An 18248-nucleotide genomic window follows, 5' to 3' on the forward strand; every position below is an offset into this window, starting at 1 on the left:
GTATAATTTGTATTTTAGTATATTCTTTATCTTCTACTGTCCTTATTTCTTAGCTGTGTTTTTTATATTATATACTTTAATTGCCTTTTTCTGCTGTTAGTGAATGTGTTTGTGATGTCTGTATGCTACTGAGACCTTGAATTTCCCCTTGTGGATCAATAAAGTATCTATCTATCTATCTGAACACATACGGCCAGCTCTGCCAGATATATTTTTTCTAAAAAAAAATCCCATCCACTCCGCTAAACCTCCACTCGGCGGCCATATTGCAGCGGTTTTTGGGCACTCATCGGGCATCCTATTCAGCAGAAATGCGCATGCGCAAGGCTTCATGACACCAATCTTGCTCCAGCGGCGAGTTCACAATACATGATTGGCACGATGTCTTTACAACACACCATATGATTGCCTCAATGTATTCACATCACACCACATGATTGGCTCAATGTATTCACAACGTTTTGCCGAGGAAGGGGTGGGATATGTGTAGACAACGTTACAAACTAGCCCCATGCATTTCTATGGAGGATTTTTTGTGTCTCCTCATTAGAAAGTCTCTGGTTAGGGGTCATGGCTGTCATTGATTGAAAAGCACCAGTTCGTACAACCACTGAGAGCCTTGATTGTCAACCATTGCTGTTGGGTGCAGCAGGCAAAGGCAATGTTCTGATGACAAAAGTGGAGTTGAAATGAAGTGTTCCTTATATTTCTGGGCTATATATCCACATCATGAAATACGGATGGAATTGATAGCTTGCATTTAAGCAATCAAAAAATATTTTACAGTTGTTCACCGACCTTGTTGTGGTAGTGTCATTTTTTAAAACAGATCTGAAGTGGTAGGCCTGCTGTTAAAAAAACTGCTCTGTGTCTTTAACAGTTCTGTCTAAGCTTTTATTACGCGAGATTTGCTTGGCGCCGTGACCCCATGTGAAACGTCTACTGCAAGAAGCTTGTGCACCCGCAGAGCGGCGCGCAATGGAGCTGTGAAGCCATCCGTTTGCAAACCTTCCTCCACGCCCTCGCAGGCGCTGTAAACAAGCATTTCTGAGAAGACTTCGCTGCTGATAAACGGCGAAACTATGTGGATTCAAATTCGGACAATAGATGGAAAGGAAACCAGAACCATAGAAGATCTATCCAGACTCACAAAAATAGAGTCTTTGAGACTGAAAATTCGGGAGATTTTCGATGTTAACCCGGAGCAGCAGCGCTTATTCTACAGAGGGAAACAGGTACCGTCGCATGCATATTTTCCATGTGAATAAGCAGTTTTTCCCCCAATCATTTATTCGTATTGTGGGATTAAGAGCTAACGGTTGGTTGCTTGCTAATATGACTCGCGGCTCCCGAGCTTCCTGTTTTGATGGGAATTCGCCAACAGTTCTTGCGCAAGCGGCGAGGACGCACTGTACTGAAGCCTATGCACCTAAACTGATCTACTCTGCTCTTCTTTATCCAAGTAGAAAGTCGAACACGTGTAGCACACTATAGCCACAATACCACAAAAGTAAGCGAGACACATCTCGTAGTCAGGTTTCCTGTAGGTGTCATGTTGCACCTGATTGATGGGTTTTGCCACGGTTGACAGTAGTCTACGCAAACATTATCACATAGTCTGTTATGTTGACGAATGATAATCAACATGATTCTGAACAAGTCTCAGCTGAGGAAAAAAACACATTAGCCTATAGGCTATCTCATTAACGTCAATTGTCATGTAATGTCGATATTCAGCACATTCAGGGATTCAGTGTTAACGCCTGTCCACATACCTAAACCAGTCTAAACGCATGTTTTTTTTTTATAGGACAGTTATTCTGAGTGAGCTACTAGGTCCATCAATGTATTCCGCATTTGTTTATGCTGTGACTAGATGCAAGACACATGTACAGTAGGACGTATCTCAATATGCAATGTTTACATACGGCAGCTGTAGTGCCATCACTCATCCGTCATTCAACACATTATCAAATAAAATGTGTAGGCAATAACAATATGATCTTTTGGAACGGGAGAAGAGTTAAATGAGCTACAGGGATAGTATTATTTATGATGATACTTCTACACAAGGTGGCCCATTAGCCTATGGATGCTTGTAGGACAGGAGGGGTTTAAAAGTGGACAGCTAGTGTAGGACAGGATGGTATTTAGAAGTGGACAGCTAGTGTAGGACATGAGGGGATTGGAAGTGAGTTGTGAGATGTGAGATGCGGTAAAAGACAATGTTTTACTTCATGACTTTCCTGCTGTGTTTACAGCTGTCCTGTAATAGACCAGTTCATGAATGCAGCTAAGCAAAATAAGTATAGTTAAGCATAGAACCTGCCTCTGAATAGGCCTACCAACTTTTAATAATGTTGAAATTAAAATCATGCAGTATGCATGTCTTCCATATAATCAGGAAGACAATGGAAATTATGTTTTGAGCTAAACAAAACCTCACAAAATGGGTAATAATTGCTTGCTTAAGTGTAACACATTCCATTCAATAAAACTGAAAGTGAAAGTAGTGAACTGTAAACTATGGTGTTGCATAGATATTTTAATGAATAATTACTGACATGTCATTGTAACTGACAAGTCTCACATTGGACTTGCATGCTGGCATGGAGGCAATGTTACAAGGAACTGTCACTTGCACATTTCTGAAGGCATCAGGGAGGTTTGTTTAGTGTAGAGCTCCTGCTTGCATATAAAAACTTGGGCAAAAATGTGTGAATTGAAAAAATAATGTGAATTTGGTAATAATAAAGCTTATTTGCAAGTGCCCTGGTTCCTGAGAGAGGGTCCAGATGTTTTAAACTCCCATTCAGTTGTTATTTTCATTTGTCAGTAGTGTTGGGGATGGTTCTTGAGGTTCCCATCCAGTCGTTATTTTCATTTGTCAGATGGGGATGGTTCTTGAGGTTCCCATCCAGTCGTTATTTTCATTTGTCAGATGGGGATGGTTCTTGAGGTTCCCATCCAGTCTTTATTTTCATTTGTCAGATGGGGATGGTTCTTGAGGTTATGACAATTATCACTTTAAGAGTTGAATTGAAATGTGAATAGTAGGGATGTCCCGATCCAGCTTTTTGCACTTCCGATCCGATACCGATATTGTAGCTTTTAGCATTGGCCGATACCGGCCGATCCAAGTATGTATTAAAGATTAAAGATATTTACTTATTTTGTTGTTATACTCATGTTGAAAAGGGTTTTACTCTTAAGAACAACTAGCCAACTTAATTAGGTTAGTTTGAATAATCCACAATGGTTGGTAATGAGAAGCTGACCTGTTTATTCTTAACAGGGTTAAATAAACACAAAATAATAAATATTCAATTAACCACACAAACTGAATTGGCATCAGTGCTCAGCTCAAGAGTGTAAACCAAGGCTTAAAAAACAACCCAAATAACTGTCACGCCTTGTACAGTATTGCTATCTCCTCCACACTTTACTGCTCCATCTCCATACTCCCTTCAATTTCACCTGTTTGCCCTGGCTGCAGTCTGAGCATGATGGGGAGATTCTTCTTCACAAAGGTGATCATTTCAACATGCTCAGGTGTCAGCCTGCTCCTGTGCTCATCAATGATACTGTAAGTGAGACTGCACTAAAAAGCCTCTCACTGCGAAACTGATGCCACAACTGGTCTGGGTTTGCTGAAGTAACCTAGGCTACAAGCTGCATTTATTACAGAAAATCAAGCAACATAGCAAGTAGGCCTATCTACACTATTTAGAGACAGGAGCTTAAGTTTACCGCAACAACAGCTGTCACTAATTCACATCGTCGTAGGCTGCGCCGATGCACAGACTAAACGTTAAAAAAAGTTATGACTTAACATAAAAAAGTTGCAACATAAAAAAGTTATGCCTACTGGAAGCTTCTACCCTTTTGGATGTGTAGAGTTGTAGGCCTAGATGCACTTGTTAGCAATTGACCAGGTTGCTTTTTGAAATGAAATGGGGAAATTAAAGTGTGTGCTGTGCCTATACATTACACAAACAATCTTAAATTGTGGAGATAACATTCGTTAGACAGGCAAAGCTGTCACCAGCAACATGCATAAGAGCCTTAATAATGTAAGAGGGTCTCGCGGACACTCGCGGTTAACATTAGGCTATATTAATTCAACTGTGACATGAAATGTTTGCTCGATAACTTTAAATTCTTAGTGGGACATGCACACACAAGTGGGATGCTGGAGAGGTCGCTAGGTGTGCTGAAAAACGCGGACCGGATTTGGGGAGAAAAGCTGAAAAAAACTGGAATGGATTACCTACATCGGTGCGCTGGAAAACACGGAAAACAAACTGGATCGGGATTTTCCCGTGCAGGCCGATCCCATATTGATATGCATTTTTTGCTAATATCGGCGGCCGATCCGATCCAAATATCGGATCGGGACATCCCTAGTGAATAGTGCATCCCACTGACATGGTATTGAACCGAACAATACGGCGCCTTTGGTTCAATACGCAGACGTGAACCCGTGAATAATTTGCAAAAGTTTCTAATTGCGCCACAAACTGCAAGCAAGTTAGACATCCACGAAACACCTCCAGAAAACCAGTGCATGGGTCCTGACACCTCTGCAGCCTATCAGTACATTGGCACATTGTGTATTCAATAATATCATGTCCCCTCCATACACATTTAGGAAAAGCAAGGCAAAGCAATTTTTTTCAGGCTACACAGCAAATTTCTTACCAAGGCAGTTTTTTGTAACCTGACTCTTGCCAGATGAATTTCGTTCCACCTAGCTCCACTCATCCGTCTGAGATCAATCCATTGAAATGTTGCTTCAGAAGGCTGGGCCTAATCAAAAAATTCTTGCATATGATTGGATAAGCCACTTGTCCGTCATCTATTGACGTGCTACTTCAACCACTCACATCGAAGCCAACCCGTGACGCTGATAACAGTCTCACAGTCGCTTCTACGCTATGTCGCATCTATGAAACTCCCGCCCTGCGTCCTGATTGGCTCTACCATACAATCTCGTGCTGAAATCACTCTCAACGGAAGAGGTCCCAGATGGATGTGAGTGAAGCTAGGCAGAGCTAAGCGGAACGAAATTCATCTGGCGAGAGTCAGGTTAAGTTTTTTGTGCTTTAGCCTACATCAGTAACACCAATCAGCAGCAACATAACTTTTGAATTCTATGAAACATCACAGTGAGAGAAATGTAAAATAGATTGACTAGACACCCCAGCTCTCTCCACTGATACTGTATTAAAATACCAAAACCGTACCGTTATCTTGGCCCCAAAGCCGTGATACACGTATGTATACCAAACTGTGGGCACACTATTGTTGTATCCCTACTGGAAAGGCACACTCATTCAGGAACCTTTACATACTCTGATTATAATGTGTCTGAAGTCCACAATATGGCGCATAGCCTTACTTTTTTTTTTAGTCTAGTATAAGTTGGAGAGTATCACCTCTGTAGCAATCCCCAGCCCTTTTATATTCACAGCGCATCCCACTTTAAAAAAGATTATAGGGATCCAGGGTGTGACTTATTCATATGTGTGACCAAAAATCTGACCTAAAATTTGGTCAATCTAACTCTGTGCCCCCTCTGTGTGAGCATCACATTGTAAGTTTCTATGTTTTTAGTACTTCAAGTAGGCCTACATAAAGTTTTGCTAAAAGTATTGCTGCTACACAGATCGTTCAGATCAGGCCAATCTGACCGCACTCCAAATCCTGTGGCCCTGGTGTCCAGCTTCCCACTGGGTTTCTTTCTGAAACCCAGGAAACCTGATTCTCCACGAGGGGCAAGGGGGATCTTACGTTTGCTTATGTCCAATAGCAATGAGCCCCGGGCCGTTGCTCACACAGTCAGGTCGTCGTTATCTACTATGCAATAGGTGACTTATTCTGGTGGCTATATAAATCCATTCAATGGCCTGATGAAGACCCTGGTGGGTCGAAATGTTGCGTTATGTTTTTAACTCAATAAATTTAGTTCTTCTGGGAGATTGCAGTGTGCGGACAACTACTCCTCTTTCCTTGATAAGCCTTTTTTGTCCTGCACCTGGCCTCAGTGAGGTGGGATGTGCATACAATCACTTTGAAGAGAACATATTTGGCCCTATACCACCTGTTGCCTCCGCTGCGCCGTTCGTAGAACACTGCACATTTGCTGTTCTTAATCTCAACCCCAGACCATTGCAGGAAGCGATCGTGTTTGACAGCATGTTGGTAATTATGTTCTCTTCTCTTGATGTGAGGAGGACGTCATCAGGAAAGGCCTGGACAGGGTTCGGATGTACTGCCGGGCGGGGCGAAGAGGCATAGCCATTTCAGCCAATGATTTAGAGCCACTATGAAATTCACAGCGCTCCAGGGGCATACCGTTTTAATCCCAACCTCAAATTGTATGGGTTTTGTTAACTGATGTCCGCATATCACTTGTAGAAAAGATTGTTCATACACATTCTTTACAATCTGAATGTATTGTTCCGGCAGATGTATATCCTCTAGGGAATGCAACATTACGCAGTGAGGCAGATAACCAAAAGCGTCACGAAAGTCAAGGAACACTGCATAAAAGCGGGAAGACTCATGTTTAAAGTCATCAATGGCAGTCTTCAGACAAATTACGTGCTCATTCATTTCTTGCCTCTCTATGTATGCCTTTTGGTTAGGTGACAGTGTTCCGAAATCCACAAGCCAGGGTAAAATACCGTTTAAAATGCACTTCATGAATACCTTGTTTATGGTGGGGAGCAGTGATATATTCCTCCAGGTGGATCGGACCTCTGGGATGTCATTCTTCTTGGTAATCCTATAGATGATAGCTCCCTTCCAAGACTCATGAATTTTACAATTGACTAAGCAGACATTAAAAATCTGCGTAATGAAAACTGTTTTGTTGCTTTAAGCACTTCATAAGTCACACCGTCTGCACCACATGCCTTTTTGTTCGGGAGGCTGTTAAGGACCTTGCCAATCTCCTCTGTGGTGAAGTCAGATGTTATGGGGTGACTGTTCGGCGCCTGTGTGCTTGTGTGTGTGTGTGTGTGTGTGCATACCTGTGCGTGTGCATGTGCGTGTGTGCGTGCGTATGCCTGCATGTCTACTGTGTGTGTATATGTGTGTGTGTGTCTTCACACACAAAGACACACGCATGAACAACCAAACAAAATCTAACATCTACAGCTGTCGTAACTGCCAGCCGTAACACATACACATGCAGGCAAGCAGACTGTTACGTCCCTCCAGTACCTTTGGTGGTGCTGTTTCCCCCTTTCATTGTGTGCCTGCTGGGCAGTATGTTTTGTTCTTTAATTGTGTACAGGTGAGACTTGTTGCAAGTGGGCGGAGCTGGCCCTTTAAAAGCACATCAGCCCTTGCCTTCAGGGGAGACTTTGGTTCTGGCTTCCAGCATTTTCCTTACTTTGTTGTTTAGATTAGATTCAACTTTATTGTCATTATACAAAGTACAAGGACAACGAAATGCAGTTTGCGTCTAACCAGAAGTGCAAAGTATACAGTAGACAGGTCAAGAAATATAGTGCAGTGTAGACAGCAGTATACAGTTGATGTACAGAAGGTGGAGTAATATAAATTAAATATAAATATGTGCAGTGTATTAGCAGTTACCTTATAAGAGAATATAAGAAAACAGAATAAATATGGATATTCTTGATATTCAGTATGAAAAATATAGACATGTACAGAATATCCAGCTGCAGGATGAATAGCAGGAAGAGCAATAGAATATGGCTATGTATAAGTGTAATTACAGTATGTACATTTGTAAATAAATACAACACTATGGGTGGGATAGGGTAGTGCAATTGTCCAGGGGGGTGGGGGGAGGGGGTTGGCTTGGGATATCCGCCTCCTTGTTGTCCATGTCACGGTTGCCATGGTTGTGGACACCTCAACAGACGCAGGTAAGGAGGCATCAAGGGGGGTTATGGGGCTTAGTTGTTTGGTTGTCACCGGGATGTAGAGCTAGAGTTCATTAGGTTGACACGGCATGATGGAGGTGGTTTTAAAGCACGCGGGGACAGCTGCCTGGGCTAGTGACAGATTAAATATGTCAGTCCAAACTAGGGCTGTCAGTGTTTCCCACAGAATTGAATGCCATTTGTGGTGGTTGGTTTGCAGAATTAACTTGAATACAACAGTTTTTAACAAATTAGCACAGCGTGGCTATGATGCTAACCAGATTTAATCATTGTGTGGTGGTCAATCATTGTATGGTGGTCAAAATCATTGTGTGGTGGTCAATGATGATGTTGTGGTGGGCCGCCACAAATAAGTCAATGTATGGGAAACACTGGCTGTGCAATTAATCGAATTTCAATTTCAATCTCGATTTTGGCTTCAAACGATCACAAAAAGATTATTTTGCCACGTTCCGTTAAGAAATAGGGTTTTTGGAATTACATACTTTAACTCATACAGCGCACTGATTCACGCTGCTTCTTTAAGCCCCGCACTCGACACGCCCCTCCCCTCTGCGCACTCAAGCAGTTTTTGTTGCATGTATAAGTATAAGTATATGCTCTTTTGATCCCGTGAGGGAAATTTGGTCTCTGCATTTATCCCAATCCATGAATTAGTGAAACACACTCGGTACTTCAACCGTACCTACTGGTCGGGGTTCGAACCGGCAACCCTCCGGTTACAAGTTCGATTCCCTAACCAGTAGGCCACGGCTGCCCCTAATGTGTAGTGTGCTAAGTTTGTTATTATCACTGTCAATCAAGGCGACCATATTACTCTGAGAATTTATGGCAAGATGGCTAATCTAACGTTATAAACCCACTTGGTTTTTGAAATCAGCATGATACAGTTTGTCTATTAGCTTCTACTAGTGCACAAGGTTAACATTAGGCAAACGCGAAAGCTACCATTAGATCATTAACACTGATTGCTTGCTCCTTCAATCCCAAGGATTGTGAAACGTATTTTGTAAGACCCACGGGAGAAGCCTCTCTCGTTTACATTTAAAGTTGTAAACTTAGAAAACATGTGGGGAAACTAAACACTCACCAGCGTGATTTACTATCCAGCTATCAACCAGTGTTTTCAGCCAGCGCTGCTGTGGCAGCTGAAGCAGAGAGTCAAGAAATATTTAATGAAAACTTGTAGGGGAGTAGAAAGAGAAAAGCTGCTAATATGCTGCGACAGAGAGCCAACTAGTGCAGATACAAGCAGCGATATAGGCAAGCCTACCAACATGACAAAAGGACATTTTTGTCAGATAATCAGCGAACATGTCACTGGATTTAATCCGAAATGCCTGAATATGTCACACACCACAGTATGTAATGCAATATGTGCTGTTATGAATAGGCTAAGTTGAAGTTAAGACTTTAGGTCTATGAGATGTGTGCATATTTTGAGTATGTAATACTATTCATATTTTCCTATGGATATTATCTATTGTGTGTATTTTTGAGGTGATTATTCATTAGTACCAATTACAAATTGTATTGATGTAAATGCTGTTTGTAATGACTCCAATGAAATACACAAGGTTTTTGGGAGCCCTAAAGAAAGGCAGTGGTGTTACATCCTTTGTTATTTGACTGCAGCTATCAAAAATGGTGTAAAACAAGTTATACAGAGTTTGACAATATCCAGAAGATTTGTTTTGGATTTAGAATGTTTGTCTGGCAGTAAGGGGTACAGTATTTTAGAATTCCATGGCAGAGAGTTATACAACTTATTTAACTTCACTTGTTTTCCTTATTTTCTTTATTATAGCCTATTAGTGATATTTTTCTGGGGTTGTGGAATTAAGGCTAATGAATCCATAATCGAGCAGCCCTAGTCCAAAAGTCAGTCAGCTGCACAGCACAGGCCCTGAGTATGCGGGATAACATCAGGACCAGCAACCTTACGTGCATTAGTCCTGCTCAGTTCCGCACACACATTGGTGGTGGAGAGTGTGAGGGGCCTTGATGGCCACCTCCTTGTTGTCCCTATCAAAGCGGCCATAGAAGTGGTTCAGCTCATCAGGCAAGGAGGTGTCGGTGACAGGGGAGTTAGTAGTTTTGTAATCTGTGATGGCCAGGATGCCTTGCCACCAGTGTTGGGAACGTTACTTTAAAAAAGTAATTAGTTATAGTTACTCACTACTTGTTCCAAAAAGTAACTGAGTTAGTAACTGAATTACTCAAAAAAAAAAAAAAGTTGCTATATGTCAAAGAATTTGGATTTTTTGAGCAGTTTTGAACAGCCAGTCGAAATGAGTAGAACAGACAGGTGTTTGTAGGCTACATAAATTTTGATATTTATTAGATAGATAGATAGATAGATAGATAGATAGATAGATAGATAGATAGATACTTTATTGATCCCCAAGGGGAAATTCAAGATATTGCCAAGTCAGCTCCATCTAGCCACACTTGAACTGTCCTTACTGTTGGTTTCACACGTTTGATGACGTTTCACGTTTCACACGTTTGTTTGTGCAGTGTGGTAACAGTACCATTGTAGTGCAGAAACAGTAACATCATAAGAGTATTAAAAATAACCCTCTATCGCATGAATTATCATCTATACTTTAAAAAATGTTTTAATGTATTTTTCTTACTTAAAATGGTTTAAATAATGGACATTTTGAACACTTTTTTTTTAAAGGGGTGTAGTTGGTAAATTGTTGCCATGCTTGTGGTTTTGTCATATGTAAGTTTTGTGGTCATTATGGGGAATTTTGATCACTTTGTTTCGATTTTAGTTTTGTAGTCTTGTAGCAGCCTTTTGAATGTGTTTTGGTGTTGCGTTAATCATGACTTCTGTGGCTCAGGAGTTTATAGAGAACCCTTCCGTTGAGGCGTTTAATCGTTTAACGATAGACCAGCTTTTGGAATTGGTGACATTTTATGAAATTGAGTTGTCTGCTTCCGAAAAACGCCTAAAGCAAAGTGTAAAATCTGTCCTGCTACTAGTTTTGAGGGACAGCTATGACCATGCAGGATCATCCAGACCAAGCGTGATGATTTTTCTACATACTATTCTTATTTATGTACCAGCAAGCAAAATTTGAGCCTCCTACATGGTTTAGTTATTGCGCTGTGGGCTTGTGGACTTTGACAAAGAAAAGAGGCCAACCAAAATCGACACCCCCCTCCCCCTGTAAAATAGGCTGTATCTTGGAAAGTATTGATCTTACATAAGAGTAATTTTACAGTGTGTCTCCTGGATAACATAGGTACACCTGGTGATTTTTTCAGAATTTTTTGAGACCTAAGTGCTTGGGCCCTGGTTCAATTGACGTGGAATGACCCTTTGGTAGAGAAAAGGGTTCTGCTTCCTGTAGATATGAGGGAAAGAGCTTTCCATTCGAGAAAAGGAATTGGATAATGAGAGAGAAATAGTGTGCTTAAAAGCCACAGAGAACAATCTAGAGTTGAAACGTTTGGAGTTCAGAGCTAAGCAAGAAAATATAGATTGTATTTTGATGTTGCTAAACACATCAAGCTTGTGCCACCTTTTGTTCAAAGAGACGTGGAAAAATATTTTCTGCACTTTGAGAAAGTTACGTCCACTTCAAGGTGGCCTAAAGAGGTGTGGACACTCCTGATTCAGTCAGTTTTAACTGGCAGAGCTCAAGACGTTTACTTGTCACTTTCAATTGAGCAAAGTGCAGATTATGATTTGGCTAAGGCACATATTCTTCGTTGTTACCAACTGGTTCCAGAAGCTCATAGACAGCACTTTTGACGGTTTAGAAAAAAAGAGCGTCGGACCTATGTTGAGTTTGCACGCGAGAACGGGGCTTTATTTAATTGGTGGTGTTCATCAAGGGAAATAGACATCCAGGAAAAGTTATGAGCACTGATTCTAGTTGAGGATTTTAAGAACTGCTTGCCTGATGCTGTAGCTTACACACAGAGCATTTTCCAAAGACAGGAATAGGCCTATGTCCCAGTTTATTCACACATGATCCCAGTCTTCCAGTCGTTCAGAACAGGCATGTTTCCATTGTAAGAGTCCTGGGCACTTGGTGACAGTGTCCAGTGCAGATTAAGAAACAAGCTGGGAAAGGCGTTGAGTTGATTAATGCGGACCTACATTCTGCGTTACCCTGCCTTGCGTTATTGAGCGTGGTGAAGACTGTCTATTAGCGATGGTTTTGTGTCGTTGCCTGGTGACCAACATCTCACTCCAGTGTGCATTAGGGCTGCAGCTATCGATTCTTTTTGTAATCGATTAATCTAGCACTTTATCGATCGATTAATCTGATTTTTTTTTTTTTGCATTTTTAAACAACCAAAACAAATAATGCATAACGAAAATGACATGGCTGTAAAATGATCAAGCAATTGGCACAGAGGTATTTACCAACTCCAACAATTGGCTCCAAAACTAAGACCATTTATTGCAATTTACCCATTTAGTATTTATAAGTGCCAGTGCCAACAATTAAATAATGTTCAAAATGCTCTCTGTAAAATTGCAGCCTCTTGCTTCTTCTTTTAACTTGGCTTTAAAAGAACCAATAGTTGGTGTAGATCTACTGTGAAAAGGGAGGTTGTTCCTAGGGCTGGGCGATATATCGGTATTACGACTACGACCGATATATTTTTGAAAACGATATGTAGTTGAGACAATATCGACTCACAGTAAAATGTCATTTTTGGTACATAGCCTAGCTAATTTAAATACACTGATGAATGCTTGCGTTTAGCGATATACAGTAGCAGATCTAAAGTCCTCAGGGAGACAACCTACACGCTGATTTTATTAAGAGGATATGCACGTGACTCGCGAGCAGTTAGGGCATCATTTTTTATGATTCCTGAAACCCCATTCAATCGTGCATAGGGATTTTTCTTACGAACCGAACATGCAAAAAATGAACGATACAAAGCGACGGTAGCGCCTATCACACTCTTGATGAGTGACTCAGTTACGCTTGTTTAAGTAGCCTAATTGTTTAAAACTATTTTTGTTGTTGATAGCAACATGTCTAGGCCATCATAGTCTACATTTGCTTGTCATCTAGGCCCTATCAAACCCTTACAGGTAAAAAAAAACTGCATTGTGTGCAGATTTTTCAATATTGTTGTGCCCAAAATAGCCTATTGCATTGTGCAGTACAATGTAGGCCTGCGTTGTCAGTCAGGGTCAACTTTTGATCTTTTGTTATTTGCACAGCTTTATCAGAGCAACTGCAGCCTATGCCTATTGTAGGCCTATGTTATTGTTTACACTTTTTTGCACGGCTCTGTTAGAGCAGTCTGAAATGAATATAATTAAAACTGGCTGTGTTGTCATAATTGTTGTGTTGAGTGAATATATGAAGCACTTCGCTCTTTCTGTTTGAAATATCGTATCGATATCGTATATCGCCAATCAGCCCCAAAATATCGGGATATCAGTTTTGGTCCATATCGCCCAGCCCTAGTTGTTCCACAACTTGGGCCCAGCTACTGAAAAAGCACGGTCACCTTTAATTTTTTAGACGACTCTGAGGTACTGAGAGCAGTAGTTTATCTGATGACCTCAGAGTTCTGGGAGGGCAGTGAAAGTGTACAAGTGTACAAGTATTGGGGAGCTTGTCCATTTAAAGCTTTAAAGACAAAAAGAAGAATTTTGTAATCTACTCTAAATTTCACTAGTAACCATTGCAGAGATTTCAAAACTGGAGAAATATGTTGTGTCTTTTTAGACTTGGTGAGCAGCCTTGCAGCTGCATTTTGCACCATCTGAAGTCGGGATAGAGTGGACTGAGTGACACCAAAATAAAGGGAGTTACAGTAGTCCAGGCGAGATGAAATAAAAGCATGAATCAATATCTCAAAGTCTTTGAAAGAAAACATTAATCTGTTTTTCAAATTTAAAATCAGGGTCAAGTAGAAAGCCAAGATTTCTTGCATAAGGTTTTACATATCTGGCAAAAAACCTTAGTTCACTAATTGCATTATTTGCAGCTTCATGTGAACCAAAAAATAGAATTTCTGTTTTGGATTCATTCAGTTTTAAAAAATTGGTCGACATCCATTGTTTAATCTCTTTTAGGCAATCTAGCAATGGGTATAGAGCACCAGAGGAACCACATTTAAATGGGAGATACAGCTGTGTATCATCCGCATAGCAATGATGGGCTATACCGTGCTTTTTCATAATCTGACTGAGTGGCAACATGTACAGTGAGAATAAAATACAACTAAGCCCTGATCCCTGTGGAACACCATAAGATAAGGGGGCAGATGAAGATGAAGTATCATTGAAAGAAACTGAAAAGGTTCTTTCCTCTAAGAAGGAGGCAAACCATTTCAGTACCTGAAATTCCAACCCAGTGCTCAAGGCGCTCTAGCCTGACATAGTCATACTCAATTCTGGTCAGAATATGAGTCTGATACTGCTCCATTGGGACATAATTATGGGGTGTGTTTCAACCGATACAGGGGGGGAATGCCTCTGCACTCAATTGGATAGACCTAACCAATCAGAGCAACAAAATAGCTTAACGTGAGGTGTAGTGTAGGAAGAAAACACACAAACCATCCTTCTTTTCCTATATCCCCTCCATTTTTAAAAATAATTCTGTTGAACAGTGATATGCTACAAAAATGTTAAACAGCTGGGAAAGGCTGTCGCAAATTCCTCGAACAGGTGGTCAATCAGAGATTTCAAACGAACAAGGGAACATGTTGCAATGCAACAGCGCTGTTTTCCCTTGATGAAAGTGAAACCACAAGTTTTCCCACATCTCAACTTTGGCCAAAGTTTTCAGAAATAATTGTTTTCAGTGATACAACCTCATTAAATAATATGAATTTTCCATATGGGGTCTTAAAAGCCATGTATCCTTCTAGCCACAGCGTTTTTCTTTCAAACATAAGCCTAATCTAAGCGTGCTCAGATGACGTGATGGACCAGGCGCTGTTGCTCACCTGTCCATCATCGTAAAGCCTGATTTGATTGGTCCGCCCCATATTGGGCGAGCATACTTCCACCACAATGAAGCAATGCCAGACCGAACTTCCCGACCTCAAATGTTGTGGGCGGGACTAAGTTCGGAATGACACCCAGGCTAAAGGTGCTCTAAAAGAATGCAGTGATCTACAGTGTCAAAGGCGGTGCTAAGATCTAGCAGCATAAGTCTAAGCCCACCTTTAGGCTACTAACAAATAATTTTACCATTAGGCTACTAAAAAATAATTCCTGGGGTGAGCCTATTTGCTATGGTAACCTGTGTGTGTGTGTGTGTGTACACGCGTGCGGTGCGTGAGGGAAGATGAGGGTGCATGCATGTGTGTGTATAAGGGGTTCTTTTTTAGGCATACTGTCTTGCAATTGAACGTGAATAAGTTTACTACTTACTCCCTATACAGTTTACTGCTAAACAGTATATCACGACATCGCTACAAATACAGTATGTGATTAAAATCAGCCAACATCAATGTAGGCTATAGTCTACGTCATAGACTGTATATGTAGAACTATAGACGGAACACTGTCCAGTGTAGCCTGATGTCCAGATAGCCTACTTTATTGACGCTTGGTGAAACAGCATGGAGTGGATGTTTTTGGTTCAGGTTTCAGGTGCTTGTTCTTTTCCTTTTTGAGTATGTAATGATCCCAAAACTTTACTTGGAAACTTTAGACATTCTCTGCCATTTGTGGACATCTTGACTCCGCCATCGCACCAGCTAAATTCAGAATGTATCACGATTCATGCATGCGGTGTGGTGTGCTTCCTGAACAACGGTCCGCGGTGGAACAATCAGATCCCCGCGCCGTATAGTGCTGGCCATAGAATTTAACCCAGGCTTCGAGGCAGGTTTTTTGCCTCGTAATTTTTGTAATCGAGTTATTCGAGTAACTCGATGAATCGTTTCAGCCCTAGTGTGCATCCTGCACGACACCGTTGCTGCGCAATCATTCATCTTGCACAGTGTTTTACCTTTGTCTCAAAGGACAAAAACTGGCGAGAGTGTGTTGGTCCGTGGCTTTGAGATGGGCTTCACTGTGGTTCCACTTAATCATCTTGTCTTGAAGTCCAGTGTGGTTACCGGCAGCGTTGCTTTTGGTGTCTGTCAATCGTTGCCCATTCCTAGCATTTCATTGATACTTACTGGGCAATGATTTAGCTGGCAGTAGTGTGTGTTATTTAATGTGATGTTCATATGTGATAATAAACTATGCGAATCAATATTGTGTCACTTTAGGCTTCACAAATAATGATCCCTAAATACTATATTTGGACAGGTTGTAGGCCTATTACGCAATAGGCTATCCAACGAAAATGACTATTAATTAAGTAGACATTAAGTAGAAGCACACATACGCAAACGCACACATGCACACACTCATTTACAACAAAACAAAAGTTGCAAGAGTAGGGGATGGAGTAGGAAATGGAGACCAATTGACAAGCGTGATTTATTTTTGCGGAGAGAATGTGCAGGACTGAGCGGCGGTCATATTTTGTACCGCTTTGCGGTACATTTAGTTAATCTATATGTAGAATTTGTATTTTGGATTCATAATATTTTTGCACAAGCCCTCACATTCGTGTTTTCCTCTCCTTGAAGTGGTTGTTATTCTGCCACAGACATTTAAGATTTTAAAGACAACTAAAAGAGACCCCAATTTTCATGTGAATATCTCGAGAACCACAGGGGCTAGGAGGACCACATTTTTTTGTATGTTGGTTTTAAGGGGCCATGTCAACCCATCCCATAACCACTCATTTGATGTATAGCGGCAAAACGAGGCATTGTAATCACAGGTATCTTTGGATGGCAGGTTGAAAACTGCACAGAATTTGAAGTGTAGATTTTTGATCTTTTTAAAATTACATTTTTATTGTTGCATGTCTTTACTTTTAGCATTACTTTTCTAGCCTTATATCCTTTTGTTTTGAGGGCTTTTATTTTGAAACTACGAATTGGGCATAGGTTACGGGAGGTTTCCACACAGTGAAACACATCGCCAATAGACTATGTGTACGAAAGGCTCTTCCTGTATGCTAACTGAATTAACTGTGTTGTAATGGTATCTGTTATACACTGTGTTCCAAATTATTATGCACATTACATTTTTCTCAGATTTTCCTAAATAGTTGATGCAAATGACAGTCAGTATAATTTTCAAGTAATCAACCATTAGAGTATAATTCAAATTTTATTGAACAAACTGATAACAGTATTTTTTTTTCAAAAATAAAAAAACCTCAAAATGCACTTTTCCAAATTATTATGCACAATAGAATTTCAAGACATTTTTAGGTTGTAAAGAACTAAAAATAGTAATTTGTTGAATTTGCCGCATTAGGAGGTCAAATAAATTAAATCAAAAGTTATTTCAATCAAAAACATCTTAACAGGCCAAGTTACATGTTAACATAGGACCCCTTCATTGATATCACCTTCACAATTCTTGCATCCATTGAACTTGTGAGTTCTTGGAGAGTTTCTGCTTTATTGTCTTTGCAGGAGGTCAGAATAGCCTCCTGCTTGGATGTGAACTGCCACACCACACACACACACACACACACACACACACACACACACACACCCCCATTACCCCCCCACACACACACTTACAAGCGAAAACTCACACACAGAGAAGCACTCATACACAAAAGCAAACGCACACATACACACACTCATTTACAACAAAACAAAAGTTGCAAGAGTAGGGGATGGAGTAGGAAATGGAGACCAATTGACAAGCGTGATTTATTTTTGCGGAGAGAATGTGCAGGGCTGAGCGGCGGTCATATTTTTTTTATTTAGTTAATCTATATGTAGAATTGGATGTGAACTGCCTTTTCACACCTTCAGGGACCCTAAAAGGGCCTACCAGCTCTCTCCCCATGGTTCTGGCCCAAAACATGACTCCGCCACCTCCTTGTTGATGTCTCAGTCTTGTTGGGATATGGTGGCCATTCACCAACCATCTATTACTCCATCCATCTGGACCATCTAGGGTTGCATGGCACTCATCCGTAAACAAAACTCATATTCCTGAGCCCACTGCAATCGTTTCTGCTTGTGAGCATTGTTTAGGTGTGGCCGAATAGTAGGTTCATGCAAACTTGCAAACGTCTTGAGGATCCTACACCTTGAGGTTCGCGGGACTTCAGAGGCACCAGTGGCTTCAAATACATGTTTGCTGCTTTGCAATGGCATTTTAGCAGCTGCAACTCCTATGAATTTGTCTGACAGAAACCTTCCTTATTATGCCTTTGTCTGCACGAACCTGCCTGTGCTCTGAATCAGCAACAAATTTATTCACAGTATGATGATCACACATACGTTTTC

General features: G+C 40.9%; 1 protein-coding gene across 1 annotated transcript in view; it reads left to right on the plus strand.

Moving 5' to 3' along the window:
* Positions 1-938: 938 nt before the first annotated feature.
* The window catches only part of LOC125304162 (E3 ubiquitin-protein ligase UHRF2-like), a 149349-nt gene continuing 132039 nt past the window's right edge, over positions 939-18248 (plus strand). Inside the window, exon 1 of the mRNA XM_048258228.1 lies at positions 939-1235. Within this exon, the coding sequence (XP_048114185.1) occupies positions 1083-1235 (153 nt within the window). The 5' untranslated portion in view covers positions 939-1082. The remainder of the gene's footprint in view (positions 1236-18248) is intronic.

Source organism: Alosa alosa, chromosome 12 (genome assembly GCF_017589495.1).
Source record: "Alosa alosa isolate M-15738 ecotype Scorff River chromosome 12, AALO_Geno_1.1, whole genome shotgun sequence".
Taxonomy (NCBI): Eukaryota; Metazoa; Chordata; class Actinopteri; order Clupeiformes; family Clupeidae; genus Alosa; species Alosa alosa.